The 20,337-nt window shown below is 41.4% G+C and overlaps 3 protein-coding genes across 3 annotated transcripts in view; 2 read left to right on the forward strand and 1 right to left on the reverse strand.

Moving 5' to 3' along the window:
• Positions 1-2,311: 2,311 nt before the first annotated feature.
• LOC120551421 (microfibril-associated glycoprotein 4-like) lies at positions 2,312-8,250 on the forward strand. The gene is made up of 6 exons (XM_039788854.1): positions 2,312-2,430; positions 3,796-3,951; positions 4,693-4,731; positions 5,041-5,137; positions 5,209-5,376; positions 7,527-8,250. The coding sequence occupies exons 1-6, from the start codon at positions 2,425-2,427 to the stop codon at positions 7,778-7,780; spliced, it is 720 nt and encodes a 239-aa protein (XP_039644788.1). The 5' UTR covers positions 2,312-2,424; the 3' UTR covers positions 7,781-8,250.
• Positions 2,334-20,337, forward strand: part of LOC120551414 (microfibril-associated glycoprotein 4-like) — a 45,467-nt gene continuing 27,463 nt past the window's right edge. The window contains exon 1 of the mRNA XM_039788845.1: positions 2,334-2,430. Coding sequence (XP_039644779.1) covers positions 2,425-2,430 — 6 coding nt within the window. The 5' untranslated portion in view covers positions 2,334-2,424. The remainder of the gene's footprint in view (positions 2,431-20,337) is intronic.
• LOC120550963 (multiple inositol polyphosphate phosphatase 1-like) overlaps positions 17,502-20,337 on the reverse strand; it is an 8,094-nt gene continuing 5,258 nt past the window's right edge. Inside the window, exons 6-7 of the mRNA XM_039787977.1 lie at positions 19,163-19,290; positions 17,502-18,079 (exon numbers count right to left, since the gene is read on the reverse strand). Of these exons, the coding sequence (XP_039643911.1) occupies positions 17,826-18,079; positions 19,163-19,290 (382 nt within the window). The 3' untranslated portion in view covers positions 17,502-17,825. The remainder of the gene's footprint in view (positions 18,080-19,162; positions 19,291-20,337) is intronic.

A 20,337-nucleotide genomic window follows, 5' to 3' on the forward strand; every position in this document is an offset into this window, starting at 1 on the left:
CCGTGAGAGAGGCAAAGCAGCGAGTGTGGGAGAAGTTTGGAGAAGACATGGGGAAGGACTTTCGGTCGGCACCAAGGTGCTTCTGGAGACCACCTCAGGAGGGGGAAGCGGGAACCATCCAAGCTGTGTACAGTAAGGATGGGACACTGTTGACCTCAACTGAGGAGGTAATAGGGCGGTGGAAGGAGCACTTTGAGGAACTCCTGAATCCGACTAATACTATGTTATGTCTATGTTAGAGGCAGAGCTGGAGGATGATGGGGGATCGTTGTCAATTTCCCAGGCGGAAGTCACTGATGTAGTCAAACAACTCCACAGTGGCAAAGCCCCGGGGATTGATGAGATCCGTCCAGAAATGCTAAAGGCTCTGGGTGTGGAGGGGCTGTCTTGGTTGACACGCCTCTTCAACATTGCGTGGAAGTCTGGAACAGTGCCAAAGGAGTGGCAGACCGGGGTGGCGGGTCCCCTTTTTAAAAAGGGGTACCAGAGGGTGTGTGCCAATTACAGGGGTATCACACTTCTCAGCCTCCCCGGTAAAGTCTACTCCAAGGTGCTGGAAAGGAGGGTTCGGTCGATAGTCGAACCTCGGGTTGAAGAGGAACAATGCGGATTCCATCCTGGTCGTGGAACAACGGACCAGATCTTTACTCTCGCAAGGATCCTGGAGGGAGCCTGGGAGAATGCCCAACCGGTCTACATGTGTTTTGTGGATCTGGAAAAGGCGTATGACCGGGTCCCCCGGGAGATACTGTGGGAGGTGCTGCGGGAGTATGGGGTTGAGGGGGTCTCTACTCAGGGCCATCCAATCTCTGTACGACCAAAGTGAGAGCTGTGTCCGGGTTCTCGGCAGTAAGTCGGTTCGTTTCAGGTGAGGTTGGCCTCCGCCAGGGCTGCGCTTTGTCACCAATCCTGTTTGTAATATTTATGGACAGGATATCAAGGCGGTCGGGGTGGGGAAGGTTGCAGTTCAGTGGGCTGGGGATCTCGCGCTGCTTTTGCAGATGATGTGGTCCTGATGGCATCATCGGCCTGTGACCTTCAGCACTCACTGGATCGGTTCGCAGCCGAGTGTGAAGCGGCTGGGATGAGGATCAGCACCTCTAAATCTGAGGCCATGGTTCTCAGCAGGAAACCGATGGAATGCCTACTCCAGGTGGGGAATGAGTCCTTACCCCAAGTGAAGGAGTTCAAATACCTTGGGGTCTTGTTCGCGAGTGAGGGGACAATGGAGCCGGGGGTGGTGGGAGAGAATCGGTGCAGCGGGTGCGGTATTACATTCCATCTATCGCACCGTTGTGACGAAAAGAGAGCTGAGCCAGAAGGCAAAGCTCTCGATCTACCGGTCAGTTTTCGTTCCTACCCTCACCTATGGTCATGAAGGCTGGCTCATGACCGAAAGAACGAGATCCAGGGTACAAGCGGCCGAAATGGGTTTCCTCAGGAGGGTGGCTGGCTTCACCCTTAGAGATAGGGTGAGAAGCTCAGTCATCCGTGAGGAGCTCGGAGTAGAGCCGCTGCTCCTTTGCGTCGAAAGGAGCCAGTTGAGGTGGTTCGGGCATCTGGTAAGGATGCCCCCTGGGTGCCTCCCTACGGAGGTGTTCCAGGCACGTCCAGCTGGGAGGAGGCCTCGGGGAAGACCCAGGACTAGGTGGAGAGATTATATCTCCAACCTGGCCTGGGAACGCCTCAGAATCCCCCAGTCGGAGCTGGTTAATGTGGCTCGGGAAAGGGAAGTTTGGGGTCCCCTGCTGGAGCTGCTCCCCCCGCGACCCGATACCGGATAAGCGGACGAAGATGGATGGATGGATCCAAAGTGACTTACAATAACTGCATTTAACCATGAAGAAAAAAAACTACAAACAGCAGGAATCGAGTAAAAGAACATTAGTTTCAAATGAGCCAAACTACAAATAGCCACATGTAAGTGCAACATAGTAGTGCAATTTAAAAAAGAAATTTAAGAGGGAAAAAGGTGTCAACATGTATGAGAAAAGTGTCGAAAATGTGTGCCAAAATGCATCACAAAAAGAAAACTGTTCTCAAGTGTTCATTCTGCAGCAAAGTTTAATTTCACATTTCTCTTTCACCCCCCCACACACAGACACACACACACACACACACACACACACACACACACCCCCCCCACAGACACACATTCCTGAGAAGCAGCAGTCTGTTTACTGGAAGTTACATCATCATGGAGAAATGTGTTGGCTGCAGATATTAACCCTGCAGAGCTATACTCTCAGCACAGTGGGGGCAGAGCTTCATCACGGCCCCCCCTGCTAACACTAACCCTTAAGAGTATAAATAAGAGGGAGAGACACTATGAGACGCTAGAGATATCAGAGACATCAAAGACAACAGAGCATCCAAACACACTGACATCAGGATCTTCATCTTCAGTTCAGCTGAAATCTGACCATGAAGGTAAGTTTGTAACTTTATATATCTGATGGTTTGTCTAATTGTTAATCAGTAGTTTCAGTATGTTAACAGGTTCAGCCCAAGCACATTTTAATCACTTGTGGCCCCAGAATTTGGACAGGGAAAGCAAAAGTTTTCATCTTGCTTTACGGTGTATTCTAGCTCTGCATGAGATACCAATGCAGGGGGAGAACCCAGTGGAAAAACCCACATAGAGTATGATGTCAGCACAGGTTGTTTTCAAATCAGCACCAACCAAAATGAGAATGTGTCGATGACAGCAGAGTCTCCCTGATCCTGCTGCAGAGGCCAAAGTCAGAAATTTGTTCTTGATCAAACTAAATGACAACATCTCTTCTGTTCTAGTGTTAATTTTGTCACCTATTTTTAATTTAGTCTTAGTCTTAGTCTTGTGCCAAAAAATGTTGTTAGTCAAGTTTTAGTTGACTAAAAGTCTCGTCATTTTAGTCTAGTTTTAGTCAAAAGAGAACTCGAGGTATCTTAGTCAAGTTTTAGTCGCCATTTTAGTCAAGTTTTAGTCAAAACATTTTAGTCTTTTTTTTAAATAAATTATTTCTGATAACCATTTCAGTCAAATAGTTATAAAAATAAATAAATTATATAAAGTTATATAAATATTGAGCCTTATTTCACCAGTAAACGACAAAAACAACCACTGCATTGGAACGGGATATTTTACACTAAAATAAATGCAGCACGAAACTGGTGAGGCGTATTTCAAGTGAACGCAACATATGTGTTGTTTTTCAGACAACGGCAGCTGCAGACTGTCATACGTCTCGTGTTGGAATCCTACACAGTGAAATAGAGACAAACCTTTACACCGTTTAGCTGTCAGCATTGTAACCGTGTTTACTCCAACTGCTAGCTAACGGTATGCTAAAGTTACCTGCTGCCAAGTGTAGTGTTAACTAGCGTCCCATGCAGCGATGTTTCGGTTGACTCTAACGTCCGTTTAGGAGCATCAGAGAGAAGCACAGGCATTTAAGTGGCACCAAAATCTGCGTTGCTATTCGGTCCGGTAGATAACGGTCGTTAGGGCACCTGTCGGTGTCGTAGCACCGGGTCTCTGTAACTGCTGAATATTCTATCTCATGATGAAAAAGTAGAGACGATTGTAGACGAAAATGAAGAGAGATTTTATCTTAGTTTTGATTTTATTACAACATTTTAGTCTCGTCTTTTTTCGTCAACAATAATGCATGTTAATTTAGTCTTAGTCAGCGTTTTTGGACATCGGCACAGTCTTGTCATCGTCTCGTCTCATCTTAGTCATGGAAAAAAAGGTTGTTGACGAACATATTTAGTCTTGTCTCGTCTGACGAAATTAACACTATTCTGTTCCAGCTGGTTTCAGTTGTCCTCCTCCTGCTGGCTCCACTGTTGACCAGCTGCCACCCGCTCGTTTTGCCTTTGGACTGCAGTGACATTCATAATAATGAGAACAGCCGACCCAGTGGAGTGTACATCATCTATCCCATCGGAGCCACGTCTGCCGTCCAGGTACACTTCGTCCTCTCTGGGACGCAGGTTGAACTTCAGATAATAATAATGTGAATACTTACAAGTTCTGACTGATGCCTCTGATACAACAGATTTGGCCTGGATAAAAAAAAAGATTTCCCCAATCAAATCGATCTTTATTTAAATGTTCCAACAATCATTTCATTAAATCCTAAGGTTCATCTTTTAAGAGGCTCTGTCCAGAATCAATACGTCTGTATCATATGAAACTAGAAGACCATTGGCACCAACTATGTCATGCTAGCTTGTTGGGAAGGGGCCGGGGTTAAAAACCGAGGGAAAAACTGGCATGGCCATTTTTAAAAGGGGTCCTTTGGAATCTCACCTAAATATATCTAGAACTTCCTACCTCATTAACATATGGACACAGAAATACAAAAATAAATAAATGTAGTGGACAAAAACTAAATTTAAAGCATTAATTAATTAATTTATTTATTCTTTTATTTATTTATGCATTTATTTTTGCATTCATATATTTTTTGCTTTATTACTGCATATATCTATTAATTTATGTATCTATTCCTGTATTCATTTATGTATTTATTTATACATTTATTTAATTATTGAGACTTAATTCATGTACCGTCCTCCATGTGGCTTCACTTTTCAAACCCGGAATAATAATGGACAAAATAATGGACGGTCCATAATTTTTACAGTCTATGGTTTACCCCCACAATCTATCTAACATTAACTGATACCTGTGTTTGTGTTTAGGTGTACTGTGGCATGGATTCAGAAGGAGGACATTGGACGGTGAGTATTTTAATTGAAGTCAACACTTCCTGTAGTTCGTTCACAATAAATCACATTCCAGTAAAAACCTTGTTGTTGTAAGTTTATTTGATTAGGACAACACACATTAATGAACATTATTATTATTAATTTTCAACTGTAGTTGGGTGGCAAGAAACCAGAGCACCTGAAGAACATACAAACTCCGCACAGAAAGGCCCAGAACAACCTGGATTTGAACCCAGAACCTTCTTGCTGTGAGACAGAAGTGCTAACCACTGAGCCACCATGTGTGTTTAGCTAGTTAACCCTCCATCCCGTACCCCCCAGGTGTTCCAGAGGAGGATGGACGGCACGGTGAACTTCTACAGGGGCTGGGATCAATACAAGACCGGCTTTGGTATCGCTGCTGGAGAGTACTGGCTCGGTGAGAAATGAAACCAAACTAACAGTCATGTCTTCATGAAACTGTTTCTAAATGTTTATGTTTGTTTTCAGGTCTTGAGTCTCTCTACCACCTGACTCAGAGGAAACGATACGAGCTGCTGGTCGACATGGAGGACTTTGAAGGAAACAAAGCATTCGCTCGTTACTCCTCATTCTCCATCGATGCTGAGTCCTCCGGATACACACTGCATGTTTCTGGATTCACTGATGGAGGAGCAAGTGAGGTTTCCACATTAAGGATGAGAATTTCATTCATTAATGTTGTGGAGTGTGACATTGGTTCATGCTACATACTCCCTCCCTATACAACTAAACAAAGTTAAATATGTTTTAATGAAGAAATTTAAGAAAAAAACAAACATTATCAATGATTTGAGTGATTAGCAGGTTTAGTGTTGGGTACCGTATCCTGAACTTTTTATGGTACCGACCAAATTACAGCAGTAATACAGATGACCAATTCACGTTAAATCAAACAGTGCCAAATTTCTGTACCTGAATTCAGGTAAGCTCAACCTTGTCTGTCCTCCCTGAGGTTTAGACGGACGAAAATACGACTCTTTGTTCAAGTCACGGGGAGTCATGTCAATGCAGATAAAGCGGGCGTGAGTGCAGTTACACTTTTCAAAACTCCACGCAGCAATTTAATATAATGGCGAGGGTAAACGGGTCGTGGTGCGGTTCAACTTCCTCTGAGACAGACAGGCAGAACAGGGTTCTCTATGCCCTGGTGTGTGACTGACAGGCTGGAGGTTGTAAGGCAACTTTATGTTTCTATAAAGGTAGCACATTTCAGTAAAAAGGCTTTACATAAAACAGTAAAAATACATGTAAACAGTCATGAAAAATTAAAATTAAAAAGGCTAAAACAGATAAGATACAAAGAATAAAAGTTACAGTGAAGTTAAGAAATGAATTAATATTTGATTTAATAGGTTGTAGGAACGGAAGAGGGAGGGGTTTATTTTGTGGGGAGTGTAAAATCTTATTAATAAATAAAATGTTCAGAGTAAAAAGAATGAATGAACTGAAATGTTTATTCTATTACGGATTGAGGGTAAGGGGGAAGTACCGAAAAAAGTGTTATAGCGGACTCAATAGTTCTATTTAGTTCAATAGTTGTATTATTTAGTAATACTTACTATAGGTAGAGAAGTAGACTGTGGTTATACTGGGCAAATAAATATACAGTACAGGCTAAAAGTTTGGACTGCGTTTTCTTTATTTTCATGACTATTTACATTGTAGATTCTCACTGAAGGCATCAAAATTATGAATGAACACATATGGAATTATGTACTTAACAAAAAAGTGTGAAATAACTGAAAACATGTCTTATATTTTAGATTCTTCAAAGTAACCACCCTTTGCTTTTTTGATAGAGCTGCAAACCCTTGGTGTTCTCTCAATGAGCTTCATGAGGTAGTCACCTGAAATGGTTTTCACTTCACAGGTGTGCCTTGTCAGGGTTAATTAGTGGAATTTCTTCCCTTATTAATGGGGTTGGGACCATCAGTTGTGTTGTGCAGAAGTCAGGTTGATACACAGCCGACAGCCCTATTGGACAACTGTTAGAATTCATATTATGGCAAGAACCAATCAGCTAAGTAAAGAGAAACGAGTGGCCATCATTACTTTAACAAATGAAGGTCAGTCAGTCCGGAAAATTGTGAAAACTTTGAATGTGTCCCCAAGTGAAGTCACAAAAACCATCAAGCGCTACAACGAAACTGGCTCACATGAGGACCGCCCCAGGAAAGGAAGACCAAGAGTCACCTCTGCTGCTGAGGATAAGGTCATCCGAGTCATCAGCCTCAGAAATCGCAAGTTAACAGCAGCTCAGATTAGAGACCAGATGAATGCCACACAGAGTTCTAGCAGCAGACACATCTCTAGAACAACTGTTAAGAGGAGACTGCACGAATCAGGCCTTCATGGTCAAGTAGCTGCTAGGAAACCACTGCTAAGGAGAGGCAACAAGCAGAAGAGATTTGTTTGGGCCAAGAAATACAAGGAATGGACATTAGACCAGTGGAAATCTGTGCTTTGGTCTGATGAGTCCAAATTTGAGATCTTTGGTTCCAACGGCCGTGTCTTTGTGCGACGCAGAAAAGGTGACCGGATGGATTCTACATGCCTGGTTCCCACCGTGAAGCATGGAGGAGGAGGTCTGATGGTGTGGGGGTGCTTTGCTGGTGACACTGTTGGGGATTTATTCAAAATTGAAGGAATACTGAACCAGCATGGCTACCACAAGATCCTGCAGCGACATGCCATCCCATCCGGTTTGCGTTTAGTTGGACCATCATTTATTTTTCAACAATTTTTCATCATAATGTTCTGATTATACACTTGTTGTGTTTCTGTAGGAGACGCTCTGAGTCGTCACAATGGAATGAAGTTCACCACCTTCGACAAAGACCAGGACACCTCTGCAGGGAACTGTGCCAGATCATACCTGGGGGCCTTCTGGTATGCCGCCTGTCACAATACAAATCCAAACGGCATTTATCGTTGGGGGGCTGACAGCACTCTCTATGCTGTTGGAGTGGAATGGGCCACTTGGAAAGGTCATGACTACTCCCTGAAGACCATCAGCATGAAGATCCGTCCTGTGCAGTAGTTCTCCAGGACCAACGTCCAGCAGAATATCAGCTCATCTCTTCTGATTTATTTCTCTTTCTCTCATTAATCATTTAATCTCACAACAAGTCTTATTCTCCTGAAACTGGGCACCAGCACAAGAAAACCAACTGATGTTTGTAAATCTTGTTACAGTCTGTGATATTTTAAAGCAGTCGCAGCTCGCTGCAATGTGGAAGAAAAGTCAGATGTGTCTCCAGTTGGGCGGCTGCAGCAGGAAAGTAGGGCCCATAATCTTTAAATGGAAACACATATATAGTCTGATCAGCTGTTAATCACTGCATGAACTGATAACACAAGTCTAAAAGAGAGAAAGAAGTAAAGAAAATGAAAAGTATAAAAAGATCTTTGCAGTTCAGGACAGCCAGTTGATGTTTGGTGGAGGTTTGAAACTCTAATGTGAATCTTTATCTGCTGTACGGTGACAATAAATAAGAAGCTGAGCATTAAGATGATCTGATGTCTTCAATTAGTCTTCTATGGAGGATACTTTTAGTCATAATTAAAATTAAAAGTCAAAAGAAAAAAAAATTACAAATATTTTACTACACTGGTGGGAATAATCAGCCCATAATGACACTTAAAAAACGAAAAGGAATTCAAAAAAACAAAGTTAAAATAAAAATTTGAAAAATAAAATGACAATGAAAAGATTAAAAAAAACTTAAAAGAAAAAACTTTAAAACTAAATTTAGTTTAATTTCAATATAATTTTGATGACTGACTTTTATGACTTCATCATAAGTGAAAAAAGTCATAGTATAGTATGTCGAAAAAAGTAATAAAGTCATAGTATAGTATGTCGAATAAAAGTCAAAGTATAGAATGTCGAAAATTTTGAAAGAAAGTCATAGTATAGTACAGGGGTAGTGAACCTGCGGCTCTTTGCCTGCTCCTGTGAGGCTCTTACTGAGCGGTTGGGGGCTTGGTTAAAAAAATAAAAAGGACAAAAATAAATATACTGTGTATATATATATATATATATACCCTTTCGTGTTTCATATCGCGTCAGTCGGTAACATCATAGGACGGTAACTATGTGGTTTGTTTAAGTGGTGTTGCTGACAATGCAGGGTAGGTGCTGCTAGTGAGTGAATAATTGCAGAGTCAGTTGGGAAAAGTTAAGCTAAGCGCAAATATGAAGAGGAGCACAGGACATTTTTATCTGAGTTGGAGGAACTGTATTTTTTTGCGGAATGAAATGTTTCAGCCTTTCTACTTCGCTATCGCATTTTAAAGCATCAAACCTGGAGCGCAATTTCACCTCACTCCATGCTAACATCACCCAGGATTTCCCCAGAGGCAGTGAACTTCGCAAGCACAAGGTAAACACGTTGAAACGGCAGTCAGAGAAGCAGACTCAGCTTTTTCGAAAATTCGAAAACTCAGAGACCCGTTAGCATCATATCAGGTAGCATGGAACATTGCTTGTGCTAAAAAGCCATACAGTGAAGGGGACTTTGTGAAGACATAAATCAAAGATGCCATCTCTATCCTTGCGCCTGAAAATGACAATTTGAAGCAGTCTGTGTCAGACCTGCAGCTGTCACGGCACACAGTTGAACAGAGAATATCGGATATTAACAACTCCATTGAAACACAGTTGCATACGGACCTTAAGAAATACCTGTATTTCAGCATTGCTTTGGATGGGAGTTGTGACATTCAAGATAAGCCTCAGTTAGCAATATTTGTACAGTCTGTGTCAGAAGACTGCACGATTAAGGAAGAGCTGCTTGACATTGTTCCGTTAAAAGACAGGACCCGTGGCATCGACCTGAAAGAGACACTCATGACGGTTGCTGAGAAGACAAATTTGCAATTGTCAAAACTGACAGCAATAGCCACAGACGGTGCACCAGCTAATTTATGAGCTGCAAATGGCCTTGTTGGGCTGTGTAAAGCTGACGACCGTTTCCCGGATTTTCGGACACTTCAATGTATCATCCATCAAGAGCATGTGGTGTCTAAGAAGCTGAACTTGGACCACGTCATGAAACCAGTGCTAGAAATTGGGAATTTTATTCGCACTCATGCTCTCAATCACAGACAGTTCAAAAACCTCATAGCTGAACTTGATGAGGATCTTCCCAGTGATCTGCTTTTCCACTGCACTGTGAGATGGCTTTCAAGAGGTAACATGCTTTCCCGCTTTTTTGAAATGTTGAACCCAGTGAAGCGGTTTCTGGGAGAGAAACATAAGGAATATTTAGAATAAAAGTCATAGTCATGTAGAAAATTTAGAAAAAAAGTTAGTGTAGAATGTCGAAAAAGTCATAGTATAGTATGTTGAAAAGTTTGAAATAAGTCATGCTGAAAATCTGCTTTTCCACTGCACTGTGAGATGGCTTTCAAGAGGTAACATGCTTTCCCGCTTTTTTGAAATGTTGAACCCAGTGAAGCGGTTTCTGGGAGAGAAACATAAGGAATATTTAGAATAAAAGTCATAGTCATGTAGAAAATTTAGAAAAAAAGTTAGTGTAGAATGCAAAAAAAGTCATAGTATAGTATGTCGTAAAAAAGTCATAGTATAGTATGTCGACAATTTTGAAAAGAAAGTCAGAGTATAGGAAAAAAGCATGGTGGCCAAATGGTTAGCATTGATGCTTCAGAACAAGAAGGTACAGAGTTCGAATCCATAAAGTATAAAAAAGGTATAAGTAAGTTGAAAAAAGTTATAGTATGTCGAAAGTTTTGAATTAAAGTCATAGTATGTTGAAAACTTAGAAAAAAGTCATATTATAGTATGTTGAAACAAAGTCATGAAAGTCAAAGTATGTCAAACTTTGAAAAAAGTCATAGTATACAGTGCCTTGCGAAAGTATTCGGCCCCCTTGAACTTTTCGACCTTTTGCCACATTTCAGGCCTCAAACATAAAGATATAAAACTGTATTTTTTTGTGAAGAATCAACAACAAGTGGGACACAATCATGAAGTGGAACGAAATTTATTGGATATTTCAAACCTTTTAAACAAATAAAAAACTGAAATATTGGGCGTGCAAAATTATTCAGCCCCCTTAAGTTAATACTTTGTAGCCCACCTTTTGCTGCGATTACAGCTGTAAGTCGCTTGGGGTATGTCTCTATCAGTTTTGCACATCGGAGACTGACATTTTTGCGCCCTCTTCCTTGCAAAACAGCTCGAGCTCAGTGAGGTTGGATGGAGAGCGTTTGTGAACAGCAGTTTTCAGTTCTTTCCACAGATTCTCGTTTGGATTAAGGTCTGGACTTTGACTTGGCCATTCTAACACCTGGATATGTTTATTTGTGAACCATTCCATTGTAGATTTTGCTTTATGTTTTGGATCATTGTCTTGTTGGAAGACAAATCTCTGTCCCAGTCTCAGGTCTTTTGCAGACTCCATCAGGTTTTCTTCCAGAATGGTCCTGTATTTGGTTCCATCCATCTTCCCATCAATTTTAACCATCTTCCCTGTCCCTGCTGAAGAAAAGCGCGCTCAAACCATGATGCTGCCACCACCATGTTTGACAGTGGGGATGGTGTGTTCAGGGTGATGAGCTGTGTTGCTTTTACGCCAAACATACGTTTTGCATTGTTGCCAAAAAGTTCGATTTTGGTTTCATCTGACCACAGCACCTTCTTCCACATGTTTGGTGTGTCTCCCAGGTGGCTTTTGGCAAACTTTAAACGACACTTTTTATGGATATCTTTAAGAAATGGCTTTCTTCTTGCCACTCTTCCATAAAGGCCAGATTTGTGCAGTATAGACTGATTGTTGTCCTATGGACAGAGTCTCCCACCTCAGCTGTAAATCTCTGCAGTTCATCCAGAGTGATCATGGGCCTCTTGGCTGCATCTCTGATCAGTCTTCTCATTGTATGAGCTGAAAGTTTAGAGGGACGAACCGGTCTTCGTAAGTTGTAGTGGTCTGATACTCCTTCCATTTCAATATTTCGCTTGCACAGTGCTCCTTGGGATGTTTAAAGCTTGGGAAATCTTTTTGTATCCAAATCCGGCTTTAAACTTCTCCCACAACAGTATCTCGGACCTGCCTGGTGTGTTCCTTGTTCTTCATGATGCTCTCGCGCTTTACAGGACCTCTGAGACTATCACAGAGCAGGTGCATTTATCACGGAGACTTGATTACACACAGCTGGATTCTATTTATCATCATTAGTCATTTAGGTCAACATTGGATCATTCAGAGATCCTCACTGAACTTCTGGAGAGAGTTTGCTGCACTGAAAGTAAAGGGGCTGAATAATTTTGCCCGCCCACTTTTTCAGTTTTTTATTTGTTAAAAAAGTTTGAAATAGCCAATGAATTTCGTTCCACTTCATGATTGTGTCCCACTTGTTGTTGATTCTTCACAAAAAATTACAGTTTTATATCTTTATGTTTGAGGCCTGAAATGTGGCAAAAGGTCGAAACGTTCAAGGGGGCCGAATACTTTCGCAAGGCACTGTATGTATATATAAAAAGTAATAAAAACTTAATTTATAGAATGTTGAAAAACCTAATATGTCATTCTAGTGTCCACAATTTTGAAAAAAAATCAGTTTATGTTGAAAAAAAGTGATAGTAAAGTATGTTGAACATTTGACAGCTGCGTCTGTAAGAAGTGATTGTGTCGTGTCCTGATGCATCAAAAAAGGTTCCACAGAACTTCTGTAAAATCTCTTGAAGTTCAGTTTGTATTTTATTCTATAAAAAAAAAGTGACATGAAACAATTTTTTTTTCCGTTTTCAGTGAAAATTGTTTATTAAAGCTTTTCAATTAAAAACATTTGGCAATTATCGTTCTGCAATAACTCATACACAGGAAATCAAATAAAGAAGAAGCACCGATGAAACCTGACACAAGTTTAAAAAGCTGAGCCTCCGTTAGGCAGAATGATATTGAAACAAAATAAAAAATAATTCACCCTGAAGACCCAAAACAGAACAGCTAAATTATCTCCCTAATGAGGCTCTTATTGTGAAAATACTCCCTCAGACATGTGAAAAAGCTGAATTTGTACTTCACTTCAACCCAGTCAGAGTTTGATCACAGGCGTGTTTGAGGCCCAAATCAAATAAAAAAATCAATTACACAAACACACATAGCATTGGCACTAAACTCTGAATAAATAAAGAACATAAAGCAACTTAATTCCTGAAGAAACTCATGTCAGAATTAACCCTGAAGGGCCACAGATAAACAATACTTTTTCTAACTGACTGGTTTACAGCAGATTGAAACGGTCAGTTCACCAAAATCATACACACCAACAAATCTAAAATATTTCATCTTGAAGACCCAAAACAGAACAGCTTCATTATCTCGTTAATGAGACTCTTAGTGTGAAAATACCTCACCCAAATCAAACACCCCAAAAAAAAAAATCTAAAATGTTTCATCCTGTCGTTCTGTTTTTTTTAACGTGCAGTTTCTCATGTGTGTTATCTTTAAGCTTTGACAAACCAAGTTATTAATAAATTAATGTATCTTTGGGAAAATTGTGAAAAAAAAAATTGGGAAAATTAATCTGTTCCTATTAAAATAAGAACATATTTATTATTCATTAAAATTTCTTCACAATTGCTTCCTTCATGCTTTTGACTTTGCAGACTTCATGTTAAGACACCAGATTTTAATCTGTTAAAGAGGTAAGGAACTTGTGTGAAAACCTGTACGAGAAACTGCACGTATATTATATATACACATATTTTCTGCTCACAAACAAAAAGCCGATAAAGTACTCCGTTACACTTAAACATGTCGGAGAAAGTCAGGTTTCTTTACACGTCATGTTTGGCTTTTAAATGCACGTAAACACACTGATGGTCAACAATCATCAATGTGGTTCAGAGTTGCAACATATTTTATGCAAAAATAGGATCAATATATGTATTAACTTTTAACCCTTTTGTCATTTTTATTAAAGCAGACAGATTTATTAAATCTGTTTTTATTGAACAAATTTACATCAGAGGTCAGTTTCTACAGTCCCCAGCAGGGGGCGAGGATCTACAGGCTCGTCACACTTTTGGCCTTTTTCCATTACATGGTACCTGCTCGACTCGCCTCTACTCTTTCAGTTTTCCATTATGAAAAATAGTCCCTGGTACCTGCCAACAGGTACTTCTTTAGTACCACCTCCGTGGAGGTTCCAATAGAGCTGAGCCAATACCAAAAGATGATGTGAAAACCTGCAGACTCCTGACTGGTTGGAGAGAATCATCACTAATCATTGCATCATCATTGCTATAGACAGACGGGGGCGTCCTGAACAAACCCACCATTTTTAAATAGTTTAGCCAGCGGTGGTTTTTTGCTGCCTTCAGCTTCTTTTGAGACTAAATTTGACACCTTCCACGTTCTGTGTGTGTGTCGCATTAGGCCACGGCAGTTTCCTGTGGCATTTCTATGACGACCAACCACGCTCGCCTCACATGTGAGGCAGTACGGGGCACGGCGGCCGAGTCGAGCAGGTACCATGTAATGGAAAGACGCCATTTGTCTCCTACAGACTGTAAAAATAACAGACATAGCTTTGTGAAGCTCCTGAGAGCTGCATTTTGTCTAACTCCCAGCAGGGGGCGACTCCACAGCCTTAACAGGTCAAAAAGGACCAAATCAAGAAACAACGAAAGTTTCAAAAGAAAGGAGTCTTGTTTAGCGTTTGGTAGCACCTTGTCAACCTAAGCTAGTTAGCTAGCGCTGGCGTTAGCTGCTAACTTAAAGGACAAATCCGGCGCAAAATGAGCCTAGGGGTTAATAACACGTGTACCGAGTCGACTGTTCTCTGGGATATGTTGTCATGCTAATCGAATGGGACCAGTTTTAGCGCAAACCGCTAATTAGCTTATAACGCTAGTCGCCGGGGCAGAGGGTAAAGTAAAAATAAATCTCTATTTCTACACCACTAACAAGGCTCAAAATATCACCACACTTCCACGGTAGCATTATGAGGGTCCCTACATGTAAACCCAAGCATTGAGAACTTTGTAAAGTGTACAGACAGTTTATTAAAAAGAGACCATAAAGACAGTACTGTTCATGTTTACAGGCAGGCGCCATCTTGGAAAACAGTACCGACCAGTCGAACCCTAACCCTTACAGTTAGTCACCCATATATTTGAACAAACAACTTCAAGCATTTACATGTAATTACATTTCACAAACGTCATTCCTATCGACCCATTGGGAAACCACGGACCATGGGAGATTTCAAGTGACAGTTCAGCTCACGTTGCACGGCGCTCAACTGGTCGTGACCGTTTTCCCAAGATGGCGCCTGCCTGTATACGTGAATGGTACTGTCTTTATAATAAACAAATAAAAAAATAAGTAAATCGAGTGTAATGGCGCATTTTTGGCTCCCCGGAGCTTCCGTAGCATTAGTTTCACATAGCAGTATGGCAAGCGACAACAACAACATCATAGCACACACGAAACAGCAACAGCAAGTGACAACATGGCTACCGGAGAGAGTGGGAAGTTTGTTCTCAAGAAAAGAATAAAAGCATCTGTTGTTTGGAACTGGTATGGGTTTTCTGCGACAGACGTGGAGCGAGAGACCCCACGCTGCAACATTTGCCTAAAGCCCATCGCAGTCAAAGGCAGCAGCACCACAAAACTCCTCCAACACCTGAAACAGAGACATCCAGCCGAATATGAAAAATGACGAACAACAAAACCCGCAGTGACCAACAAACCTTAGCTAAAGAACAGCTGACTGTAGCCGAATCACTTTGCACAAGCGCACCGCCAGTGACAGGAAAGGGGCGCGGTGGAGAACAATCACCGAAGCGGTCACTTTGCACATAGCCAAAGACATGGTACCCATATATACCGTGGAGAAGACAGGGTTTATAAATTTGATTAAAACCTTAGACGAGAACTGTCAGCGTTTGGTTATTCCTCAGATTTGAATGTATGGTTAATGATTTAGAAAATGGTGCTACTCTCAAGGTGAGTGTTTGTCTCCTTTTAGTCTACTACAAAGTGGGACTTAAAACACAGCTAGGACTTTGATTCCAAGAGGGTGTTCATTTATTTATTATTCATCCCAGAAATGGGGGTTACATTTGTCTGGCTTTTGATTAATTAAAAGCAAAATTTGTTTTAAGTTGTCTACCATTTGTACTTATTTCTTTCCTTAATAAGTAGGGGGGAAAATCCCCCCCCAAAAAAATCGGAAATCGAATTAAAAAAAATAAAATCGGAGATTTTATTTTTAGGCCAATATCGCCCAGCCCTAGATGGAACTGAGCCACCGTTAAGGTTATCAATGTCAGCTGTGCTTCTCCTACTTCCAACGATTGTGTCGCCAGGAGCTGAGGGGAGGAGCGGCAGGAAATTAAAGACTCAAAGACCGAGAGATTTCAGGAGAAACGGGAGCAACGACTGAAGAGGCATTAGCACGACAACTTGCTAAAGAAGCCCAATGGGGACCAACTACAATCATTGGATATGAAAAAAGTAATTTAATTACATTTAATCGGCTTAGGTGGTGCCCACCACGTCTTGGGTGCTGTGCTTAAAGGTGCAGTAATTGATAAAGTGTAAAGCCCGTAATGCCCATTGGTTAATCCGACTAAATCTCGGACCAATGAGCGAGCAGCTGTGTTGTGTTTAAACCCAATTGTGGCATTCTGTAGAAAGGAGAAAGAGAGCAAAAAGAAGAGAGAAAGAGAACAAGCGAAAGACTGAGTGAAAGAGAGAGCAAGCAGAGAGAAAGAGAGACCAGGAGTAGCACTGTGAGCAGCTATTCCTCCGTCTCCCTGTAGAGTCGGGGAGGACAGTCCCTCCCGTAAAACAGAGATGGCGGCTGAACGAGCAGGAGAACCCAAAATATTAAGGAGAGAAAGCAGCAGTGGGGCCTGTTCCAAGAAGAGTGGGTGCAGCTAAAGGAGAGCTGTCTCCATTGAGGAGGTGGGTCTTAACTTGGGCCTCCTGTCTGCAGGTTACCAATTAGAGTAACTCAGCTCAGCTGGGTCTGGTGAGACCAACTTAAGCTGCAGGATCCTCTGTCTTCTCTCTCTGCTCTGGCTGTCCTCACAGGCACACCACGCTGGTTAGGTTGGCCTAGGTTTGCTTTTTGCTGAGTTTACACTTTGCAACAGCAACGTGACGGGGAGGACAGTCCCTCCCGTAAACAGAGATGGAGGCAGAACCAACAGGAGAAAAAGGAGAGAAAGCAGCAGTGGTGCCTGCTAGAAGAACAGCAGGTGCAGCTGAAGGAAAACCAACGATTGGGTCTCCAGGACTGGTTTTCCAAGATGGCGCCTACCTGTAAACATGAACAGTACTGTCTTTATAATCTATCTTTTTAATAAACTGTCTGTACACTTACAAAGTTCTCAGTGCTTGTGTTTACATGTAGGGACCTCATTATGCTACCGTGGAAGTGTGGTGATATTTTGAGCTGGATTTGTCCTTTTAACCCTTGTGTGGTCCTTTGGGTCCCAGTGACCTGAAGGACAGCACAAGGATTATGTACTTCCCTTTACTTTGTTGAGAATTGCTTTCTAAACCCTGTTTCTTGTAAAGTAAGTAAAGTTTATTTCTAGAACACATTTAAACACAGTTTAAGCTGACCAAAATGCTGTACAAACAAGAACTAAGGTGCTGTATTAACCCTTGTTTAGAGAGCAATTCTCAACAAAATAACGGAAAGTACATAATCTTGTGTTGTCCTTGGGTCACTGGCGACCGAGACAACCCGGGTAGAAAGGTGTGGGGGTGTGTGTGAGGGTATGTGTGAGAGTGTGTGGGTGTGTGGGTGTGTGTGTGTGTGTGTGTGTATGTATGTATGTATGTATGTATGTATGTATGTGTGTGAGTCTGTGTGTGAAAAAAGTAATAAGTGTCAAAGAAAGGGTCTTGTGAAGCGATTGGTAGCACCTTGTCAACCTAAGCTAGTTAGCTAGCGCTGGCGTTAGCTGCTAACTTCAACACCAAAAGAGGACTGCTTCTCCGTCAGTGATGGTTTACAGTGTGTGGGTTCAGGTGTGAGGACATTAGAAGTGAGTCCAGTGTTCAGATGTCCTGCCGGGGTAACTGCTGCTCTGCTCACAGTTCGGTGTTGGGCGCGCGGCCCACCGGCCGGCCCTCACACTCCCGGTCGAAGTCGCAGCCGTCCAGCAGGTGGCGGTACGTGGCCCGGACGTCCCGGTACAGCGGCGCGTCCTCCGTCTCCAGCCCCGGGAATCGAACCGGTGACTCGTTGATTAGCAGCTGCAGCCGCGGGCCGCGCTGGCAGTCGTACAGGACGAAGAGCAGGTTGGCGGCGTACGGGACGATGAGACCGCTGCGGAAACTTCTACCTGAGAGACGGGACAGACGAGAACCACCGTTAACCCTCCTGGTGTCCTCGGGTCCAATCGGACCCATTTTCTAAAGTTTCTACATTTATTATTTTATGTATTTGGGACAGTGCACATTAATGAACAATCTAACAGGAGCCAGGTTGTAGCATAAATTCACCTGTAGTCCCGAGGCAGGAAGACAACACACAAGATAATGCAACACAAAAGAATATGACATTATACAATCTCAAACAAGAGACACATTAGCACACATTTAGGCAGATTACATTACATCAATAAGATTAGTCAAAATGATGACATAACTGGGAACTTTTAATAAGTTGTTTAAGGTGTTTTTTAAATGTCCAATAAGTTGGACATTCTCTAATATTTGATGCTGTTCCGAAAATGAACAGAAATTATTTTTTTTTTTCAAGGAAATTGTCAAAAAAAAGTAACGTAGATGGTTCCCTACATCGCTCTTCACAAGTTAAATAAATGATCAGTTCACTACTTTCATTGAATTTGGGTGTTTTAGTCAATTTTATGACATGTAAAGAAAACTTCATAATAGAACGTTGAAAAATGTAGGACAAAAATGTCGGAAAAATATTCAAAAACGTCCGGAAAAATATAGCATTTAGGAAAAAAAAATTGACAGAATGTTGGAAAAAAAGTCAGAAAAGTCAGAAAAAGCTTCACAAACAAACATTTTGGGAAAAAAACGTTAAAAAGATGAAAAAATTTTGGGAAAAAAACTAAAATAAAAAATATAAATAGGGAACAGAGACAACAAAAACATTGAGAAAAAAAAAAAAGTTTAAAATTTTGACCCAGAAAAACAGAGTTGGACGGTGGACGGGAAGCTTTTTATAAAACGCATCTTGGCTGTTTCAGTGTAACGGACAACATTTACAAGATTTCACATTTTAATTTCATGACTTCTTCATGAATCTACCCAGAAATCGGAGAAAAAGATGCTGCAGAACTTATCAGTTATATGATAGAGAGAGATAGATACTATAATATTAATAGTATACAAGTCTAGAGCTGTGTGATAGTTGTCTGTACGGTGGCGTGAGAAAGGGGCGGGGCTCGTACCGTGCTGTGTGCGGTAGTTGTCGTCGGTGGGCGGAGTCTGGTCCTTGTAGAGCCCCAGCAGCGAGGAGGGGAGGAGGGCCGCGTGACCAACCAGGATGGAGGCCGGCTCAGGAGGCACGTCCGTGGACCTGAAGGACACAAACAATCAGTGACTATCAATAAAGTTCTTTCAAAATCATTTCTGGCAGCTTCCTGTCATCTGCTTTTCTTTTGAGTTTAGTTTATTTATGAAAGGGGGACAGTGCAAATTAATAAAACACATGATTTCCCATGGGTTAAAAAGCCAGAATTAGCCAAAAGGCTATTTTTCATCTGTAGTCCCCTGCCTTCGATGTTAAAAAGCCTTTTTCTTTTTTTAAATACAAAAAGAAACACAAGCAAAACAAGACTTTTCACAAAGCATCGCAGAAACCAAAATCAACAAAACAGAGCTGAACACAGTAAAGGGCCACACTAACGTTCAGCTGATAATACAGAATATACAGCAGACGCTACACGCACCATCACAGGAATATCACGATATTATATCTATATATCGTGATAGGAGACTAGATATTGTCTTAGATTTTGGATCTTTTCCTGGTTTTAGAGGCTGCATCACAGTAAAGTGATGTCATGTTCTGAACTCACCAGACTGTTGTAACTGTTCTAGTATTTACCTTTACTCACTTGGTCCAGTCCTTCCAGAAAAGGGTTTTTGTGATTGTTGAGGGCAAAAATCCTTGATTATGTGGCAAGTTTTCTTAAAAAATGCAATGGAACATGCTGTATATATGATATAAGGAACATGGAGAAGGTAATGAAATGCAATCTCAGAGTATATTGCTCGGTCCATACAGCTACGTATTGTATGTTAAATATAAGTGCAAAAAGCACTTGACCTTAAATATGTTGATGAATCAACTTCCAGAACAGTTGAATTGCCATCTTAAGTTTCCAACCAGCATTGTGAAACATGAGCTTGAGTCAGTGTCTTTATTGTGAATGGCTTTATTAGGGCTGTGCAATTAACCAAAATTGAAATCTTGATTTCGGCTCCCAATGATCACAAAAATGGAATAATCAAGAAAAACAATTATTTAGCACATTACGTTTTGCAAGTAAACTCGTTTTTTCTCATGTAAATAATTGCACTCTTGAAGGTATTTTAAAGTTTTTTAAGGCAAATTTCACAG

The sequence above is a fragment of the Perca fluviatilis genome, chromosome 21 (assembly GCF_010015445.1).
Source record: "Perca fluviatilis chromosome 21, GENO_Pfluv_1.0, whole genome shotgun sequence".
Lineage (NCBI taxonomy): Eukaryota > Metazoa > Chordata > Actinopteri > Perciformes > Percidae > Perca > Perca fluviatilis.

Bases quoted from the DNA above. Each gene is read 5' to 3' on its own strand.
- LOC120551421 (XM_039788854.1), top strand. The intron at 4,732-5,040 runs GTGAGTATTTTA...CGTACCCCCCAG, and splicing joins CAGAAGGAGGACATTGGACG to GTGTTCCAGAGGAGGATGGA. The intron at 5,377-7,526 runs GTGAGGTTTCCA...GTGTTTCTGTAG, and splicing joins ATTCACTGATGGAGGAGCAA to GAGACGCTCTGAGTCGTCAC.